Source organism: Schistocerca gregaria, unplaced genomic scaffold (genome assembly GCF_023897955.1).
Source record: "Schistocerca gregaria isolate iqSchGreg1 unplaced genomic scaffold, iqSchGreg1.2 ptg001433l, whole genome shotgun sequence".
Taxonomy (NCBI): domain Eukaryota; kingdom Metazoa; phylum Arthropoda; class Insecta; order Orthoptera; family Acrididae; genus Schistocerca; species Schistocerca gregaria.
This window is the reverse complement of record NW_026062732.1, coordinates 6,441-30,505: the sequence shown is the minus strand read 5'-3', so window position 1 is coordinate 30,505 and position 24,065 is coordinate 6,441. Positions and strand designations below refer to the sequence as shown.

The 24,065-nt window shown below is 25.1% G+C and overlaps 2 protein-coding genes across 2 annotated transcripts; one reads left to right on the top strand and one right to left on the bottom strand.

Annotated features, from left to right (window-relative positions):
- Positions 1-2,575: 2,575 nt before the first annotated feature.
- LOC126332182 (uncharacterized) lies at positions 2,576-5,707 on the top strand. The gene has a single exon (XM_049996557.1). The coding sequence runs from the start codon at positions 2,576-2,578 to the stop codon at positions 5,705-5,707; it is 3,132 nt and encodes a 1,043-aa protein (XP_049852514.1).
- Positions 5,708-18,992: 13,285 nt separating this feature from the next.
- Positions 18,993-20,467, bottom strand: LOC126332180 (probable chitinase 2). Its single transcript, XM_049996554.1, has one exon. The coding sequence runs from the start codon at positions 20,394-20,396 to the stop codon at positions 19,170-19,172; it is 1,227 nt and encodes a 408-aa protein (XP_049852511.1). The 5' UTR covers positions 20,397-20,467; the 3' UTR covers positions 18,993-19,169.
- Between the last annotated feature and the right edge of the window lie 3,598 nt (positions 20,468-24,065).

Below are 24,065 nucleotides of genomic sequence, written 5' to 3'. Positions count from 1 at the left end.
ATAATGGTTTGAAGCTGACAGAAGAAGGTGAAATAAAGAAAACAAATTTAAATAGAATAATTAATGTTAGTGAATAGAATTGCGGTTGAGGTAAAATGAAATTTTGAATAAAATAGGTGTAAGAGTTGTGTTAAGAGTTAATAATAAATATAATTGAAAAGTTATATAGTTATGAAAATTAATATTATTAGTTGTTTAATATTTGTAATAATTAATAATAAAAAAATATATCAATGGTAAAAAATGTTTAATAAAGCATAAAATGTAAAAATTTAAATAGAGTAGTATTAGAATGTAAAGAGAATATTAGTTATAAATATTGTATTAATATTTGTGCTATCTGTGTTTATGATATAATAAGGTAGAAGAATATAATCCAGATAAAAGTAGAGGTGATTGTAGATAATATGATGAAGTGTGAAATTTTTGAATTGTGGGTATTATGATCGAGTATAAAGCTTTGGATTGTGGATAAGATGATAGAGTAGAGTATCGTGAATTGAGAAGGGTGTATATACATATAGGGTATATAGATAACAATAGATAATTACAGATAAATGAGAAGAATAAGTAAATATGCTTATAGATATATAGAAGAATAAGTAATATATATAGAGACATAAATAGTACGAAAGACGATGATTGAATTTGAATTTGAAGTGAATAAAATGATGGTAGAATATATAATATGATAATACAATAATAGAGAATAAAACAGTGCAGGGTAGTATGGTAATAGAATAGAATAAAATGATAAATGATTGGATATTAGAACAGGACGGGATAATATAATAGGATAGTACAATAGCTGAATAGAATGTCTAAATGGCATAGGACAGTAGAGGTGAGATGTGTATAGAAGTGACTAGAAATTATAATATAAGCAAACAAAACTGTGTAGAATAATGTGGTAGGGCGAGGAAGGTACGAATACTATGATAGTGAGTGAATATGTGGAATGGTACGATAGAGTATTTAAACATGTGGATAAGACATAACGAGGGATTTATAGGATAATACGATATAGCCGAGAGCATATGAATAGTATGAATAAATAGAAGAGCAGATGTAGATAATATGATATAATGAAGAGAGTGTATTGATAGTATAGAGTTTGTAAAAGTTTAGATAGTATGATATAGATTGAGTATGCGCTGAATAAACAGTATGAGGTAGCTAGTGAAGAAGGGCATAGAAGGTGTGAGAACGAGAATCTGTCTCGCGTGTGTATATTATGATAGAATATGTCAGTGTGTAGGGTAATATTATATTATAGAAGCATATGTGTAGATAATATATTAAAACATGTAGATCTATAGCTGGTATATTAGAGGATTCTGCAATAATATAATAGAGTAAATAAGGCAGATAATACAAAATAGAGAGTGTAGGTTGAAGGGACAGGAAGAACAGAAAAATTGATAGGTAATGGAAATAGAATATGAAAGTAATATGGATTAGGTGTACAGTATAGAGTAAAAGAATAAAGGTTATGAAGATGATGAATGGGAAAACAGTATTAAATATTATTGAGCATATGGAAAGGAGAGATCAGAAGATGTATAGAGAAAATATATATGAATAACAGTGAGATAGATATATGTATTTAGACAAGAAGAATATTAAAAATAAATTATTATAATAAATAGATTTAAGGCAGTAAAGATGTAAATCAGATAAATAATGTTTGTATATATAGTAAAATGAGAGAAACAGAGAGTAGAGAGGATAGAAAAAGTAAAAGGGAGATCATAATTATAGGAGAGATGAAGAATCAGATGGCAAATATACGTATGAATATATATAGACATATAGTCTGTGAAGTATATAACTATAATAAAAAATACTATAGGGAGGTAAATATATACCAAATGTTAAAATATGAATAATTAATAGTATGTATGATGATAATAATAAAAATAATCAAAAATAGGTAAAATAAATGAAATAGATTTACAAATAATGATAAATCAGTACTAATATTATATGCTATTATAGATAGCTGTATAGAAGTAGATGAGATTAAATTTTATAAACTGAAGAGAGGTAGAGACAATAAAAAATAAAGCTTTATTTTTATATAAAAGAGATAATATGTATTGTTATATTTTAAACAAACTTGATCAATGAACTTTTCAGTGAATTATTGCTTCGACGTCAATGATTAATGTTGGCCTTCAGCCTATGTCACTGCAGTTTCATAGGTAGATATGTTGTACAGAAAGCATAGAGTGTAGATTGATATCGAAGAAATGTAAATTACAATACTCTCTCTATTAATAGATATTAGTGCAAAGATATTTAGAATAGAATAAGAGGCTATAGTCAATAAGTTTTATGAAAGATTTTATAGACTACAGATGATTGTGTATAATAAAGGAGGGTAACATTGAATATATAGTGTTATCATTAGACCCATAATAAATATGATTAAGATCGATATGTAAACAAATAATTTCAATTAATAAACTTTACTAAGATAAGTAAATTAACAAACAGCGAGACATATTATCCGATATAAAATTAGTACAAACACCAGAAAGAAGGGTAACAGGCTATCACCTGTTAACAAAATATGAAACGCATAAACAATTTGTTGTTAGTAGGCATTATACTAATTCAGATTTCAATCTTTTCTGTCTATTTGTTAAACAAGAGTCCTTCGGAGATATTTGTAACCAAATTGAACAACCTGCTTACCAATCCTAAAGAAAAAATTTTAGAAGAGCATTATTGTCAAGATCCCAGACTATATTGCAATAAAAATAATGAGATCAATGGTATTAAATTAAATAATACTCGGCTACTTGCTTTTCCTGTATGCGTTGAGATAATTAAAGATACATTAGCTAGATTGACATTGATATCCGAAAGTCTGAAAGATAATATTCCAGATACAATCTACAAGCTGACTGAATTGATATATCTGGATTTATCAGGGAACAATTTTAGTGGTAGTTTGAGTAATGAAATTTGGAAATTGAATAAGTTATCATATCTTGATCTAAGTAACTCAAGTCTATCTGGCTCTATACCAGATAATTTATATTCATTAGTCGGATTAGAACGTCTAGATCTTCATGGAAATAACTTTAGTGATAGTTTGAGTAATGAAATTTGGAAATTGAATAAGTTATCATATCTTGATCTAAGTAACTCAAGTCTATCTGGCTCTATACCAGATAACTTATACTTTTTAACCAAATTAGAACATCTAGATCTTCATGGAAATAACTTTAGTGGTAGTTTGAGTAATGAAATTTTAAAATTGAATAAATTATCATATCTTGATCTAAGTAACTCAAGTCTATCTGGCTCTATACCAGATAATTTATATTCATTAGTCGGATTAGAACGTCTAGATCTTCATGGAAATAACTTTAGTGATAGTTTGAGTAATGAAATTTGGAAATTGAATAAATTATCATATCTTGATCTAAGTAACTCAAGTCTATCTGGCTCTATACCAGATAATTTATATTCATTAGTCGGATTAAAATACCTAGATCTTCATGGAAATAACTTTAGTGGTAGTTTGAGTAATGAAATTTTAAAATTGAATAAATTATCATATCTTGATCTAAGTAACTCAAGTCTATCTGGCTCTATACCAGATAATTTATATTCATTAGTCGGATTAGAACGTCTAGATCTTCATGGAAATAACTTTAGTGATAGTTTGAGTAATGAAATTTGGAAATTGAATAAATTATCATATCTTGATCTAAGTAACTCAAGTCTATCTGGCTCTATACCAGATAATTTATATTCATTAGTCGGATTAAAATACCTAGATCTTCATGGAAATAACTTTAGTGGTAGTTTGAGTAATGAAATTTTAAAATTGAATAAATTATCATATCTTGATCTAAGTAACTCAAGTCTATCTGGTATCTTACCATATACTTTATATTCATTGACCGGATTAAAATACCTAAACCTTCATGGAAATAACTTTAGTGGTAGTTTGAGTAATGAAATTTGGAAATTGAATAAATTGTCATATCTTGATCTAAGTAACTCAAGTCTATCTGGTATCTTACCGTATACTTTATATTTATTAACCGGATTAAAATACCTAGATCTTCATGGAAATAACTTTAGTGGTAGTTTGAGTAATGAAATTTGGAAATTGAATAAGTTATCATATCTTGATCTAAGTAACTCAAGTCTATCTGGCTCTATACCAGATAACTTATACTTTTTAACCAAATTAGAACATCTAGATCTTCATGGAAATAACTTTAGTGGTAGTTTGAGTAATGAAATTTGGAAATTGAATAAGTTATCATATCTTGATCTAAGTAACTCAAGTCTATCTGGCTCTATACCAGATAATTTATATTCATTAGTCGGATTAGAACATCTAGATCTTCATGGAAATAACTTTAATGGTAGTTTGAGTAATGAAATTTGGAAATTGAATAAGTTATCATATCTTGATCTAAGTAACTCAAGTCTATCTGGCTCTATACCAGATAATTTATATTCATTAGTCGGATTAGAACATCTAGATCTTCATGGAAATAACTTTAATGGTAGTTTGAGTAATGAAATTTGGAAATTGAATAAGTTATCATATCTTGATCTAAGTAACTCAAGTCTATCTGGCTCTATACCAGATAACTTATACTTTTTAACCAAATTAGAACATCTAGATCTTCATGGAAATAACTTTAATGGTAGTTTGAGTAATGAAATTTGGAAATTGAATAAGTTATCATATCTTGATCTAAGTAACTCAAGTCTATCTGGCTCTATACCAGATAATTTATATTCATTAGTCGGATTAGAACATCTAGATCTTCATGGAAATAACTTTAATGGTAGTTTGAGTAATGAAATTTGGAAATTGAATAAGTTATCATATCTTGATCTAAGTAACTCAAGTATGTCTGGTAAAATACCTGATAGTCTGTATTTACTGGCCGAATTGAGATATCTGAGTCTGCAAATGAACAATTTTAGGAGTCGTTTAGGTGCTAACATTGGAAAGCTGAGAAAATTATCATACCTTAATTTAAGCAACTCAAATTTGTCTGGCTTGATACCTGATACTTTGTATTCACTGACCGAGTTGAAATATCTGAACCTACGAGGAAACAATTTTAGTGGTCGTTTAAGCACTAAAATTGGGAAGTTGAGTAAACTAGAGAGTCTTGACCTAAGTGGATTGCATCTATCTGGTTCGATACCTGGTAGTCTATATTCGATGACCGAATTAAAATATTTGAACCTTGCTAACAATAATATCAACGGTAGTTTGTCGTCTGAGATTGGTAATCTGACTAATCTAATCAATCTGAGTCTGGGTTCCAATGAATTGAGTGGCACTATACCAAATGAAATTGGTAAGTTAACTAATCTGAAAGTTTTAGAAATGCGAGAGAATGAGTTTGAAGGTGATATTCCTGATTTGAGTGGTCTGATAGAGTTAGAGTATATGAACATTAGCTCAACAAAACACAGTTTAAATGCGAAATGTGATGATGAGATGTTACCTCCATCTATTGACAAAAAAAAATGCTTAGTTAGACCTGTGAATAGATTGTGCAATAACATTACACGGTGTGAATATAGCATTGAGCATATACCTAAATCATCAGCTGGTTCAATATTCTACACATCTGGATTGAAGATGGTTATTGTGATGGTTATGTATAGAGCTGGAATAGAGATGATATTAAATTCAAATTTGGAGCTATGATGTATGTGTGTATAAGGGATAATAGATAAATTGGTATAAATAAGAGTGGAACGATGGTAGTTTGAGAATTAAAAGATTGATGTTTAGTATGAGTTATTTTACTTGTTGTATGGTTTTTGTTTATATAAGAGGGTAGATAGAGATGATAAATAAGATCTGTAAAAGAGAAGATATAGAATAATCAAGTTGAAATAATAAGAAGTTGATATTATGTGAGATATTATGAAGTGTGCATGATAGAAGGTTATTAGTATAGATGGTGTTGAAAAAGAATTATCATTTTTTAAGAGGTTTGAGATATGCTTATTGTGTAAATATTCATTATAGATTGATGTATTGATATGTTTTAGGTATATTAAGTTAATAGTAGGAGTTATGGAGCAGATTAGTGTGTGATAAGATTTTATTTGATATTAATAGTATTGTTTAAATTAGGTTGTTTATGATTAACGAGGTTTGATTGGCTATATAATATTGTTTAGTATTGTAGGAGATATTTGTTGAAGGTTGAATGAGAAAAGTTGCTATTTATAGATTAGGATATGAAATATTTAATTATGATGCGGGCGTTGATTGAAAACAAGATATAATGTAGATTAAATAAAAAGATTAGTATATAAAGTGCGTAAGTAAGTATAATAATATATCGTAAATATTGCTATTATTATTTGTTATCATATGTGTTTAACGTGATTACAAAAAAGGTAGTTAAGGTAAATATGGATGAGATGTGGAGATGAATGAGATATGGGATTAGCTCGAGGTAGAGTAGAAATGAGCATATGTAAGAGGTAGACTGTGAATGAAGTAGATGAAAGAGAGGTATGTTTATGTAATAAAAAAATAAATGCATGTGTGAGTAGAGTGCAATTGTCAATAAAAAAGTAAAATTAGAGCATATATATATACAGATTGATATATAGACATTATGATATTGGTGAGATGAAGATATAGGAGAAGACGAATAATGAAGATAATAATATAGTTGGTTTGAGTGCTTACGGAATACAAGGATAGTTTAGATGATATGAATGATGTGGTAGTGAATATGTGTATAGAATGAGACATGTTTTAGAGTGTGGGTATGTGTAGAATAGGAAGATAGTATGAATGAATGAGATGATTGGTGTGAGTAGATGTTGGAGTGTGTGGATAATATGAATTGAGATATGATAGTGTGTGGATGATGTGTGGATAGAGTGTTTAGATAACAGAGATAGTCAAATAGCTATGACAAAGATAGTGTGTGAAATAGATGATATTTAGAAGAATAGATGTAAGATGATATGTCGTTATGATGAAGAAGGTATGAATAATATGATAGAGAGATAATATATGGATAATATGACAGGGCGTGGGGGTAGTATAATACAATAGAAGATTAGATATGGATAGTATGATATATAGAAGAAAGAGTATAGATAATATAAGGAGGAATGTATAGTTGATTAGATAGATTAGACGTAGATAATATGATATCATATATGAGGAGTATGTAAATGGATGGTTGATATAGAATTGAAAGGTGTGAGAATAATTATGATAGGGTTTGTGGATGTATGGACGGAATATAATAGAGATTGAAACTGTATAACATGGTATGAGCTGATGAGGAGTGTATAGGTATAATATGAAGTGTTTGTATGTAGGTAGTATGAATAGAGACGACAGAAAAATAAGTGGATATGGATATTATAAAAAAGATGATACGGGTATAATTTAAATTAAGAGAATATAATGGTGAGAGAATATAAAAAAGGATATGGTGATATAATGGTAAAATATAGAGATAAGATAGAGTGATGTGATCATAGAATAAGATAGATAGTATAATAGTGCAATATAATAGGTAGTACGATATAGTTTGATCAAAGCAGAAACCGATTCAGATATTTAATCTCAAAAAATTGTATTAACAGACTTCAGCTAAGGAGGAGATTATTTATATAATATGTAAAATTGTAACAAATATAAAAAATATGTAGTTCTGGTACGTGTCTCTAGTTTTGTCTAACCTACAAGCTATTCATGCCCTTATAAATTGGGCAGCATCGTATATATCTCAGAATGTCTTCTCATTCCAAAATGACTTATAAAATACTCAACAAAATAAACATTAATAGATATTTTTTGCTGTGATATAGACTGGTCGATACGTAGTGAATACCCCTAATTCTAAAGCAAACTTGCCTCTCAGATCTATTGAAAATATCCACACGATATAATCAAAATTAATTAGTCTAGATAAAGATCTGAAGTTATGAAAAATGTAAAAATATTAGGTAAGAGTTGAGATTTATAAGGGTAGGTTTTCTTGTAGTTTGTTGCAAGATTGTGCATAAAAATAGACCCTATCTAACTGATGTTGAAGGATGAAATCAATAGTATTATTAATTGGCTACGAAATTGGGTAGAATCCTGATCAATATATAAATGTAGAAAATATCTATCTATCTTATCAAAAAAATTATCAATTATTCTACACTATATCAATATAAATAAAATATAATACATATATATATATATGAGTTCAGTTGTTATAATGGTGTATTTTAGTAATACCTTAAATGAAAAATCATATTATTAATAAAAAAACCAACAGTATACAAACATGATATAATGAATGTAGAATAGTATAATGCTGTATAGATATTATTGTTACAGAAATGAGTAAAATTATGATATGGATAATTGAATATATACATATCAATATATAATAAACTCAAAATCATATTAATATTTGTATTAACGATGTATGTGTTTTATGTAGACCAGTTTGTATAGAATAGATAGAAATAATAAAACAATAATATATGATAAATAATGTTATAGAGATGAGATGATAAATAATTATAGATATAAAGCACATAGATAATACAAATATATTGTATGATTATTAACAATGTGAGTTATGATTTGTTATATTGGGAACAATTAATCATTTAATAATTTTGTGTGTAATAATTATTGAAAAAAAATTAATAAGGGTAAAAGTGAAAATATTGGATAGGAGATGTGATAATAAGAGATAATATAATAGAATAAGAATATTGAGATAGATAGTGGAATAGGGTGTAATAGTAGGATGTAGAGTAAGTGCATTTTAAGGTATATTTTAGATTAAATAGAATGGAGGAATGAATAATGTAACAAATATAATATTTTTGAGATGAAATAATATAATATGGTATAATATTGACATATATTGAAGTATATTTTGTTATAATAAACAGATATTTTTTATGTAATAGGTAATAGATTTGTCTACATTAATCGTTATATAAAATATGTTTTGATGATCATGTGGGTTTAATATTGAAATGAATATATATATATATATCACAAGTAGTATGATATTATATTAAATAGTATACTAACCATTTTTTTCAATAAATTTTCAAAAAGTTAGATAATTTTTATATTCACAATATAAATATAATAAAATAAATCAATATATGTATCAATATAATGTAATAGATGATATGTGACAAATCATTTAAAAGATGTAATACAAATATAATACATATATATATATATATTAATAATAGTTTGAATTATCCAGATATATCACTTTCTAGGAAGTCATTATTAATATTATATAATCATTGTTAATCCTTATTTATATATATATTTAATAATAATTAAAGGACATCTCAATATATCGTTTTATATTATATTATTTACATAATATAATATTTATAAACTCTAATATTTACAATTCCTTAATTATAATACAATATTTTTCATTGTCTTTTTCAATTTATTTTCATAATTATATCTAATATAATATATATTCATCACATAGATTAATATATCATATTATATTATATATAATTATTATCCTATTTAATCTAGCCTTATTTTTTATATTTCTAGTTTTATATGCTTCCAACTATTAATAGATTATATATATATAAATATATATATATATAACCATATAAAGATTTTAGCTTTATATCATTAAATTTTCATTTAAATATATTACCAATTATCTTATATTATTGTTCCTCTCGTACTAAATAATATTACTATTAAAATAGGATTATATTGTATACACCTGTAGGTTAAAACTAACCTGTCTCACGACGGTCTGAACCCAGCTCACGTTCCCTTTTATTGGGTGAACAATCCTACACTTTTTGAATTCTGCTTCACAATGATAGGAAGAGCCGACATCGAAGGATCAAAAAGCAACGTCGATATGAACTCTTGGCTGCCACAAGCCAGTTATCCCTGTGGTAACTTTTCTGACACCTCTGAAGGGAAGGATTTAAGTTTATATAATCCATATATGATATATAGATTATATTTATCCCATTTAAAAAATATGGTTTCAAAGGATCTTTAGGCCCAACTTTCATTTATATATTATTCTTACTTAAAATAATATTCAAATAAACATTTACCCTTATATTCTACATAAGATTTCTTTTCTTATTGAGTTTATCTTTGGACACCTGTGTTATATTTTAACAGATGTGCCGCCCCAGCCAAACTCCCCATTAAAATAATTTTAATGATATTTAGATTATGATGCATAATTTATAAAATCATACAATTATAAATTGTATTATCTATATTTATCATTTAATTAAAAAAATAATAATTATAGTGGTATTTCATTGACGTTATGACAATAAATTGCCACAACTCCCACCTATACTATACTAATTTTATTTTTTTAAGTATTTTAACTAGAGTCAAGCTCAACAGGGTCTTCTTTCCCCGCAGGTTATTTTTATAATATTTTTATGTATTATATAAATAGTTATTTTTGTATATAATAAACATTTACCCAAGCCCGTTCCCTTGGCTGTTATTTCACTAGATTATTAATAGGGACAGTAGGAATCTCGTTAATCCATTCATGCGCGTCACCAATTAAATGACGAGGCATTTGGCTACCTTAAGAGAGTCATAGTTACTCCCGCCGTTTACCCGAGCTTTATTAAATTTCTTTAATATTGACATTCTGAGCACTGGGCAGAAATCATATAATGTCATAAATATTATCTTATATCTATCATTATACTATGTTTTAGTTAAACAGTCGGATTCCTCGTTTTAGTAATCAGTTCTAATATAAGATATATATAATAATCAAAACAGATTATTATATTGATCCATCAGAGCCAATCTTTCTCCCGAAGTTACAGATCTAATTTGCCGACTTCCCTTATTAATATTAATTCTATCGACCAAACGATTTTATCATAGGATACCTGATGCGGTTATCTGTACGTTCATTATTATATATTTTTAAATTATATATAAATCTAATTTTTACGAGTACAATACACAGTTAAATATTATTTTTTATAATATGATATATATTATATTGTTACATATAATATATATAATATTACATATATAATATCTTCTATATAGTAAACAATTTCTATTAATGATTAATATTCTATTGTCTACATTTATATTTATACTAGTATAAATATATATATATATATTATAAAGAAAAGATAACTCTTTTTTAACCTATATTATACTTTTTAGATTTATATTTTTAGACATGTCACCACATAACTATAAACATTATAAGTGTGTATAGTTCATATTATATATAATTAATGGTTAATTAATGTTAAAATTATTCCCTTTCTTAATAAATACTTATATTTATTTTTTATATATTATTTACTATATTGTATTAGGAACGACTAACTCTATATAGATTAACTTTATATAGAAACCATTATCCACTTCGGTCCTCATATATATATAATCAATATGATTATTGAATTTTATTATGAGTATTTGCTACTATAACCAAGATCTGCTCTTAATATTTATTCATAATAAATCACTTTATTACTTTATATAAATATTAATGTCCTCCTACTAAGATTTATATAATTTGTTATAATAAATCTTGTAAAGAATCGATATTAATTATATATTAATATATATAATTATTAGTGATATACCAATAATTAATATATTAATAATATTAAACAAATATATAATATATAAGTATATTATATTTAATTTGTCGATCACTTATGCGTTATCCATTTTAAGCACAATTTAATTCGGCAGGTATGTTGTTACACACTTCTTAGAGGATATCTACTTCCATAATCACCTTCCTGCTGTCTTTATTAAATCATAGCTTTTACCTTTATCAATATTCGATAAATTCATTTTAACATCTTATCTTTACTTATGGTTGATCCCATATAACCATATCTGCTTACCAAATCATGGCCAACTAGGTATAATACATATATATTACATATTTAAAGTTTGAGAATAGTTTAGAAATAATATTTATTCCTAACCGTATAATATAACCGAAGTTATATTATACATTAACTCTTATCATTTCTTTACCTCATAATACTAAATTATATATATATTAGATTTAATATAATATATATATATAGATATTTATTATACCCGCTATCCTTAGAGATATTTCGGAGGAAACCAGCTACTAAATGGTTCGATTAGTCTTTCGCACCTATTCCCATATTATACAAGTGATTTGCACGTCAACATTGCTACGGTCATCCATTTTAATTTCTTAAAACTTCTACCTATACAGGAATAGTTCACCATCTTTCGGGTCCTAAAATTAAAACTATAAGTGATTTATTTTTTATATAAAAAAACTAAATCCTATAAACTGAATATTATTTCTATTTCTATATGTATATTTATTTTGACTAAATAATAATACTTGCTTTAATTTTAGACTCCTTGGTCCGTGTTTCAAGACGGTTATTATTAATATCATATCATTTATAATATATTATTATATATTTTTATTTAATATATAACATATTTTTATAGTATACTATTCTATATATATAGATATATATAGAGAATAATATATTATATTAGATGATATCAATAACGTTAATTATATTAATAATTTCAAAGTCTATTTAACTCTCTTTTTTCAAAGTTCTTTTCATCATTCCCTCACGGTACTTTTTAAATATTCACTATCGGTCTCCTTTTATATATCATATTTAGTTTTAAGAGTAATCTATCTCTTTATATATATATTCAGAATATATATATATTTTATTAGATTTGCAATCTCAAACAAATCGACTCTTATTACAATAATCATATATATAATATGTATATATATAAAATTACAGGACTTTAACCTTATATTATTATTTTATTTCAAAATCAATTAATATTATATATACATTATTAAATAAATATTATTGTAACTAATATTACATTATTGATTATTTATTTATACTATTATTACTAATAGATATAATCAATTTCAATAATTGAACTTTTATCTACTTTCACTCGCCGTTACTAATAGAATCACATTTGTTTTCTTTTTTTATAACTTAACCTCCTCTTAGTAATATGCTTAAATTCAGAGGGTCATCTTAAATATTTCAAATATATCTCATTATATCTATATATATATACAAATATATATATATGTATTATCTCTATATATATTTGTGTATATATATATAATTGAATATATCATAGATTTAATTATATAAAAGATTATATTTTATATAACATAATAATATATAATATATATATATTATAATATAATATTTGAAATATTTATACTATATATCTATATATGATATATAGTGCATTTCGCATTAGAGAACTTTATTATTCATATAAACTAATTGTTTATAACATATTTGTAATTCATAATAATATTATCGTATCTAACTACGCTCATCATCGTTTAAAAGGAACCAAGATATCCATTATTAATATATTTTTATTTTTATATTAAATATTATTTATTTATATATATATCTTTTTATCATAAATATAGTTTATATAATTTATAGAATACTATATTATATATTTATTGTTTTTATTTTATAATTCTCTAATGATCCCTCCGCAGGTTCACCTACGGAGACCTTGTTACGACTTCTCCTTCCTCTAAATTATAAAATTCAAATTAATTTGTAATATAGTTATATAGAGGTATAGATATACATATATAACAAACTACTCCTTAATTTTCATCTCATAATCCAATCGGTAGGAGCGACGGGCGGTGTGTACAAAGGGCAGGGACTTAATCATCACATGTTGATGACATGTAATTACTAGGAATTCCTTGTTCAAGATTAATAATTACAATAATCTATCCCCAACTAATTAAATAACATTTTATATGCTCTTAGCTATATTTCATATAGCTATATTTAATTTATATATTAATATAATATTAATATATAAATCTGCTTATTAAATCATTCTCTTGTTATTATTGTAACACGCGTGCAGCCCAAGATATCAAAGGGCATCACAGACCTGTTATTGCGATACTTTTCAAATTACTTAATATTTGATCGTAATTAATCAAATATGATCTATTTTTTCATTATTATATATATATAATATATATATATAATAACTAAAAATACAACATATTTTTATCATCTCGTTCGTTATCGGAATTAACCTGACAAATCACTCCACCAACTAAGAACGGCCATGCACCACCACTTATGATATCAAGAAAGATCCTTTATTCGCTAATTATATTAATCTGTCAATCCTTTTCATATCCTACCTTGGTAAAATTTCCCGTGTTGAGTCAAATTAAGCCGCAAGTTCCACTCCTTGTTGTGCCCTTCCGTCAATTCCTTTAAGTTTCATTCTTGCTAACATACTCCCCCAAGAAATATAAATATTCAACGATTTCTCATCAAAATTCTTAATATATACATTTATCTTCTAATCCATATAGAACTATTAGATATTTTAATATATATCAAACCTTTAATTATCATCATTTACTGGATAAACTACGACGGTATCTAATCATCTTCGATCCTTATCCCTTCGTTCTTTATTGACAAAATTACTCTTATTAAATGCTTTCGCTTTAGTTTGTCTTGGTTGAATCATAGAATTTCACCTCTAGCCAACCAATACATCTAATCCCAATCATTTTCATTCATTACATAATTAAATCTATCATATACCTTAATTGTTACTCATATTTTGTATAAAACTTATTATTCCTTCAATCACTATAATTTAATTAAGGTATTATATTTATTAAATCTTTCTATATTTTATATCTAATTATTATAAATAATCAAATATAAACTATAAAAATATAAACTTCAACTACGAACTTTTTAACTTCAACAATTTTAATATACACTATTGGAGCTGGAATTACCGCGGCTGCTGGCACCAGACTTGCCCTCCAATTTAATATTCTAATTGTTATTTTAACTCATTATCATTAAAGCATATCTTGGTATAACCAAAATCACCTTTACGTCATTTCTCTACCTCTGTACATTCCTATAATATACATAATATTTGCATATTTATATATTATAGAAAATATTTACAATTGGGTAATTTACGCGCCTGCTGCCTTCCGTGGAAGTGGTAGCCATTTCTCAGGCTCCCTCTCCGGAATCAAACTCTAAATCCCCGTCACCCGTTATAACCTAGGTTAGCCTCTATCTAACCTACCATAGTTGATAGGGCAGATTCTCTTGTAATTACTCGTTTAAATAATTATAAACAATTTTCATACTTTCTATAACCTGTTTTTATACAGATTATATACTTTTTTGTTATTACTCACTTATTTCTAACAAAACTAATATAAATCATGTATTAGCCCTAGATTTCCTACGGTTATCCATATAATTTATAATTACTTAGATTAATTAAACTGCACTATTGAGCTGTCCGCAGTCTCGTTTTCTATAAATAAAAAACTTATACTTACACTTGCATGGCTTAATCATCGTGACAAGCATATAACTACTGGCAGGATCAACCAGGTAACTATATATATATCTAATATATCTTTTACTATATATTATTCATATTATATATTATACATGATATATAATATATTATAACTCATCTATAACTCATCTATAATAACTATTCTCTTTATTAATTTATAATAATAATATTAATTATTATTATCTTTTATATTCACAATATAAAATTATCATTATTATATATATTCATCTTATACAACTAGCTATATATATATATAATTTATATTTCAATATTTTATATATTTTATAACATATTTATTAAATATAAAATTTAATAATATAATATCAATTATTAAATGTATATTATATATATCATATCAAATATAATAATCTTTTAAAAAAAATTATTAATTTATATTATAATAATATACTTTTAATTCGATATAATAACTTTTTTATATATTTAACATTAATTTAAATATTATATTTTGATATTATAAAAATATATATACTAAAAAATATATACATATACTATATTAATTATTTAATTCATTTTTATATATTTATATTTTAATTATTTTTATCTTAATCATTAATCATATTATTAAAATTCTCTACCCCCTTTTTATTTAATTTAATTTTATAATCAACCAAATTTAAACAAATATAATAGACTACATACAGACTGCAGTATACATATTTTGTTATAAAGAATCAAATTATCTATTTAAGATTTTCTTGACACTGATCGATACCTATTTCAAATTATTTTTTTTCTATGACGACATAGGCATGTCACCCAATCTTGAGATTCATATATTTCTAAAATAGCCAAAGTGTGAACGTGTTCAGAAGGAAAATATAGCTCTAATAAACATAGAACAATTGTATCTTTTTTTATATAATTTTTTGCATTTTTAAAAACTGTTTAAAAGTTATTATTCAATATGTTTTAGGTATCACTCTGATATTGGTCATTTTTAGCTACGTCCAATTTCTTATTATGATACCTCTATTCAAATCCTGTATATTCTATCACAAAACTAGAGCTATAGAAAATATTTTATTAGAAACTTTACAATCAGAAAAGACTCTTTTATCGAAGAAAACTTGGTCAAATATTAAGAAAGAAATATTTAGGATTATATCTGAAGGTGCTGAGGAATGAAAAGTAGTTATATTTAATATATATAAAGAATAAACTAGACAAATATCGAAGAATATAGACAAAAAGATAATAAAAGCTAAGGAAATAGCAAAGATATGACACAAAAATTTATAGAAATACTGAAGGAGAAGATAGGGAAATTACAAAAAAAATAAATAATAAAATAGCTAAGAACAAATGAAATCATTAAATATAAAATCAATCTTACGAAAAAAGTTTAAAAATTGTACAGAGAACTAAATGAAAATATGATGAAAGAAATAAGATAAGCATATTTAAATCAGGAGGTATTGATATGAAAAAAGAAACAATATAAAAACGAGAAGAAAAGAATAAAAAATATAATCCTACAATATACAAAAAAAATATAGAAAAACAAATCTTAATCGTAGTAAATATAGTAAAGAAATTTATGTAGAATATAAAAAGATGATGATAGGTGTAAAACAGAGCGAACCAACGGTGTCTAAAAAAAAGTATAGCAAGATAAATAAAATGCTTTAGATGCTAGATATAATAGGAGATTAGAGCCCAGATTAATTATTTAAAAAAAATCTGAAATATTCTATTTAAACAGCAGAACTTGATCAAAAGATAAATCTCTAACAGCAAAAGAATATTTTTGTAAATCGAGTCCATATTATGATCAAAATAACTAATAAAAATAGTTGCTAGAAAAAATCACTGAATTATCTACGAGAAGAAGTTTAAAATAGTAATATGAATTTAAAATATGTAAAAGATAAAAAAACAATATCGAATATTTATCATTCTGAATTATCGAAAGCTAAGATTTTTATCGGAAAAATAAAAAAAATTTACAAATGCCTAATGGTCTGAAATATGTTGGTAAAGGTCTACTGTAAACCTGATACCTATCTAAAATGTGTTAAAATAAGGTTATGTCTTATAATAACGAATAGCCTATGGTCATACTGAAGAAAAATTATGTTGATATAGTAAAATGTCATAATAAGATATGATAATATGAAGAATAATACGAAGAATATATTGAATGGAATATAATCAGATTGGAAGTAGGAAGATATAAGTGAGGTTAATTTGTTATTTCCTATTGACAGAATCGTTGATAATGAAGAATAATATCTATTATATATTAGAAAAATGTAAAATTAAATTTAAATAGATAAATTAATGAAAATATCCAAATATACGGATCAAGAGACAGTAAATGCAGATATGAAAGTCTATGAGGAAATGCATGAAAAGAGGTTTTAAAATAAGAAGAAGGATAAAAATTGAAATATCAGAAGAATATTTTTTCAAAATATATTGAATATAATGAGTAGCAAATAAGAGCACGATTGCCTTAGAACATATGATAAATAATGATTATAGAAGTAAGATTATGGCTATATTAAAGATGATGAATAAAAAGAGTTAAGGGATTAAGAAAATTATGCAGTTAACAATAAATACTATGAGAAAGGTAGAGTTATGAAAAATAAATAAAAAAAGTTCCAAAATGAACAAATAAAAAAGAAATGAGAAAAATCAGTGAATAGCATTGAGTATAAACTGGTTATTGAAGATAAAAATATTTTTAATGAGAATAATTATAAAATGTGAATAAAAGAAAAATGGTTATAAAAATATTTAAATAAAAAATAATAGTGTAATATTAAAAGAATAAAAATCAGTGAATAGCATTGAGTATAAACTGGTTATTGAAGATAAAAATATTTTTAATGAGAATAATTATAAAATGTGAATAAAAGAAAAATGGTTATAAAAATATTTAAATAAAAAATAATAGTGTAATATTAAAAGAATGAATGAATAATCTAATTAATATATTTGCCTAGAATGAAAATAAAGACTTATATAAAGTTAAGAGTCTGATTATAGAGAGTTCAAGATGTTTTGAAAAATATTTTGGACAATTATAAAGTTATTTAATGTTATATATATAGATCTAAATAATTATTTGAATATTTTGTAAAAATCAATTTGAAAGATATAAAAGACAATAGTGAATAAATAAATATTTAACATTTATTGACAAGAAAGCAATTTATATAATGTGTTTTGGATTAGTTGATATATTTATTGTTTTTGATTTTTTATGTATAAGAAATAATCGAATATAGTTTATTAATTCAAAACATTTTAACAAAACATTTTTAACTATTCTAATATGTTAGTTTGTAATAAATAATTAAAAATAATGTTTTGAAGAAATATAATAATAATGAATTTAAACAAGATGAAAAGTATTCTGAAACCATAAAGAGTTAAAATTTTAGGTTGTTTTATACAAAAACCTAATTAAAAAAAGAACATTATTGAAATAAAAAAAAGAACATTATTGAAATAAAAAAAAAGAACATTATTGAAATAAAAAAAAAGAACATTATTGAAATAAAAAAAAAGAACATTATTGAAATTAATGACATCATAATGTACATATAGGTTAAGATAATAATAAATTGTGTTTAAGTGACCTTAACCCAACCTAATACTTTTCACACATAAAATAATCCTGTCTGTTGTTGGGAAGAATTATCTCTATATGTAGTAGAGAGTTGATCAGGTTAGATTAGCAGAGAGTCGGATTTGCGCTTAGACCGTCTTTAATTGCTGAAATAAGTGGGTTTTTAGTAGGTCCACAGATACCCCTAAAATCATCAGTTTCTACTGACCAAATCATAGTAGTACCAAGTTTCAAATCTTTAGCATACTTGGCTTTGATACAGAGTGACTTTTCGTTATCAAGACCAATCCAATTCCTACCCGTATAAGCATATATACCTATCTGTTCACCGTCCCATACCTCTGTCCAATCTTTTGTTTCTTTAGACTCGCAGTATTCATTGTATCCCATCATTCCTACCTCGCCAGTATATGCTCCAGAGATTCCACCATATGATTGTGCAGGGGCTGCAATTTCATGGTTGTTGGGATCAGAAAGATCAAAGCTTTTACCATATGTTGGCATTCCCAATCCTATTTTTTCCGGATCAGCACCTCTGTTCAACCAGCCGCGAATACAGTTGTCTACATATAGACTAGCTAGCGTCTCGTTAGCCATATTGTCATAAGCATTAGTTCCGTATAGAGGTGCATGGATTCCAGTAACTCCATCCCATGAACCATGTAAATCGTAAGCCATGACAAAAATACGATCTAGATATTTAGATAAAGATGGAACATGATATGAAAGATCAGCTGCTTGATTTGATGCACCTACTGCTGCACTCAAGTAATAACCATGCTTGTCAAATTCTTCCCTAAATTCTCTTATAAGTGTATTGAAATTCTCTAGATCAACAGGATTTCCATCTCTTTGACTTGGATATTCCCAATCAAGATCAAATCCATCAAAATTATATTCTTGCAGCAAACTTACAGCGCTCTCAATAAGGTTTCGTCTTTTTGTTGGATCATTTGACACTATAGAGTAGTTCAATGAACATTGATTCCATCCACCAATAGCCAAACTAGTTCTGAGATTGGGATTTTTCTTTTTCAAATCAGTAAAATTAAGGAAGCCCCTCAAGCCAGTATATTCATCTTGATTACCTATATTTAGGTATTCATCAAGAATTCTAACCTTTCCAGTTTCTGGGTCAATGCCAACAAATGTATAAATAATGTGATCACACAGATCTGTGTCTAAATGCTCACTTGCATTAAAAAAGCCATTTCCATGTCTATAATTTGCCCAACTACCAAAATAACAAGCTAATCCATCTGTAGCTGACACTGCCGAACTAGCAAGCACAGCAAGCACAGCAATCAGCATTACCACTAATTCGTATCTCATTTTCTATTATAACCTGATTGTTCTAGTCATATAATGATTGTGAATATTCTTTTTAATCAAAATCACTCAAATACAAATGTCTCATAGTTAGATTAAATTTAGTAATATTCAATAGATAAAAATCACACACACAGGCTTTAAGCTTAATTTGTTAATTATAGAGAACTGCTCACTTTAATGTCACACTCTATAATCATCATCCTATTACTATAACACTCGTTTTAGCAAATACTTCAGAACCTAATTATTAATCTATTAGGTAAAAAAATCTATCATGATCATTCATATATTTTCATCATATCAAACAATATAGACAGATATTATCAATATATAGAGAAAGACAGATAGATATTCAGATCTTTATCTCAATAAACACATACACATTATCGATCTCTGATAGAGATTATGATTATCTAATTCTAAATAATATTTACAATAGAGAAATTCTCATTGTCTAAGTCTGATTTAAAACTGTTATTATATATATACATCTCTAAATACTTAGTCAATATTGATGTCAATTCTACATCTAACTCTAAAATTACTTAAAATTCAGATCTAATCTATGTTATAAAACCATAAGATATATTCTATTTAAATCATACTCCATATTTGATATACTAAGATTGTCTTATCTACTTCAGATTAATAACATAATGCAGTTAAAAATATACTATGAAAAAGAGAAATTTTGAATGAAAATAGATAATTGATCATCTGTCTCGCGTGTGTATAATATGAATATGATATAATTAAAAATATATAGATAGTTGATATAGCTTGAAAAATATAAGAGAAGAATAGTTATGATAATGTTTGTGGATCTAGAATTAGAGTAAGATATAAATTGAAACTATACAAAAGAGTATCAATTGATGAGGAGTGTATAAATATAATGTAAAGTGTTTGTGTATAAATAATAGGAATAGAAACAATAGAAGAATAAATCTATATGGAGCTATAAAAATAACATGAATATCAATTGAATTTAAAGCGAATAATATAAAAGATGATATGATTAAAACAATCATAAAGTAATATAGAAATAGGATAGAATAATGTGATAATATAATAACATAATATGATAGAAGAATAGAGAATAATGCTATAGTGTGGAATAAAAAATATAGAGTAATATAGGGTAGTAGAATAAAATAAGAATATTGAGATAATAGGATATAATATAATAGGATAGAGAGTAGGTATATCATAAAGAGGTGTGATATTATGTGAATATGTAGAGAGATGTGATATTATGTGAATATGTAGAGAGATGTGATATTATGTGAATGTGTAGAGATGTATAATGTTATGGACATGTATAGAGAGGTATGATGTTGTGTGAGTATGTGAACATATAGAGAGGTATGATATTATGTGGATTGTGAATGTGTAGGTAGAGATGTGTGATGTTGTGTATGTGGGTGAAGATGTATGATGTGTAGAAGAACATGTATAGGTGTGCATATAAAGGGGTATAAAAGATTGAATGTGCAGAGTGAATAAAATAGAAAAGATAATATAATAGAGAATAAAATAATGTGATAATATAGAATATAAGATATGATGATAGAATAGGATAATAGAAGACAATATGAGAATAGAGAAATAAAATAATAAGATAGAATAATATGATAGAATGAATATAGTAGATAATTATGATGTAAAGAGTGTATAGATAGTTATGATTTAGATTGAAGATAGATAGTTATGATTTAGATTGAATAAATCTGTCTCGCGTGTGTTTGGATTAGGTAGATATGAATAATATGAATAAGATTAGATAATAGTGAGTAATAAAAGTAGTGTGTGTGTAAGTATTGTTGAGTGTGAGTTTGTATATATGTAGATATATGTATGTGTATAATATTGTGAGGATATGGATAGTATTATTGATTTGAGAATGTAAATAAAAGAGCATATGGATAGTATGATAGAGTTATAAGAAGATGTGTGTATAAGGTTATATATGTGTGTGTATAAAGGGATATATATATATGTGTGTACGATGATTATGATATTGTATGTGAATAGTATGGTACAAAGTATGTGGATATATATAGTAGATAATAGAGATTGAATATATGGATAATATAGTAGAAGTTGATAGAAGTGAGCAGAATAAAAGAAGAAAAGTAGGAGGATAAAAGTTGATAATGAATGAGATAGGATAAGATAGGATAGAGAGTTATGATGATAGAATAGAATAATGAAAAATAAAGTAAGAATAGAATGATAGGAAAGAGGATATTATAATAGATTGAAAATGATAGATATAGAAGATCAGTGGTGAATAGGAGTGAATGTGGGAGATCAGTGGTGAATAAGAGTCAATATGGGGGATCAGTGGTGAGTAGGAGAATAATCTTGATAGAAAGGATGTAACGTAGATGAACAGAGATGAAACTGAATAATATAAATAGAAGGATAGATAGTGTGAATAGTAAGAATAGAGAGATAATGATGAATAATAAGTAGTATGTAAATAACCTAGATGAATATGATGTTATGAATATGTGTGTAAATAATATTGATAGGGATAGTATATGTAGAGAGTAAGTATGTAAATAGTATGGTATTATTGTGAGTATATGAATAGTATGATGATAATATTTTAGGTGATTTATATAATAGGCTGTAAATATATACATACGATGTTAATTATGTGTGGATAATGTGATGGAGTATGTAGTGATATATAAAATAGATAATGTAGATTGAATATGATGAAGTTATAGAACTTGAGAGGATTAGGTAGAATAGGATGAGGAGAGAGGAGTAAGTTGATAGAAGTTTAAAGTAAATGAGAATATATAGTAGTGTAGAGAATATATATATAGTATAGATGATATATAAAATAATATATATAGTATAGATGATATAAAATAATATATATATATAGTATAGATGATATATAAAATAATATATATATATAGTATATATATATATATAGTATAGATGATATATAAAATAATATATATAGTATAGATGATATATAAAATAATATATATATATAGTATATATATATATAGTATAGATGATATATAAAATAATATATATAGTATAGTATATATATATATAGTATAGATGATATATAAAATAATATATATAGTATAGATGATATATAAAATAATATATATATATAGTATATATATATATAGTATAGATGATATATAAAATAATATATATAGTATAGATGATATATAAAAATAATATATATATAGTATAGATGATATATAAAATAATATATATATATAGTATATATATATATAGTATAGATGATATATAAAATAATATATATAGTATAGATGATATATAAAATAATATATATATATAGTATAGATGATATATAAAATAATATATATATAGTATAGATGATATATAAAATAATATATATATAGCATAGATGATATATAAAATAATATATATATATAGTATAGATGATATAAAATAATATATATATATAGTATAGATGATATATAAAATAATATATATATAGTATAGATGATATATAAAATTAATATATATATATAGTATAGATGATATATAAAATAATATATATATAGCATAGATGATATATAAAATAATATATATATAGTATAGATGATATAAAATAATATATATATAGTATAGATGATATATAAAATAATATATATATAGTATAGATGA

Coding starts and splice junctions, on each gene's coding strand:
- LOC126332182 (XM_049996557.1), top strand. CDS start 2,576: ATGAAACGCATAAACAATTTGTTGTTAGTAGGCATTATACTAATTCAG.
- LOC126332180 (XM_049996554.1), bottom strand. CDS start 20,396: ATGAGATACGAATTAGTGGTAATGCTGATTGCTGTGCTTGCTGTGCTT.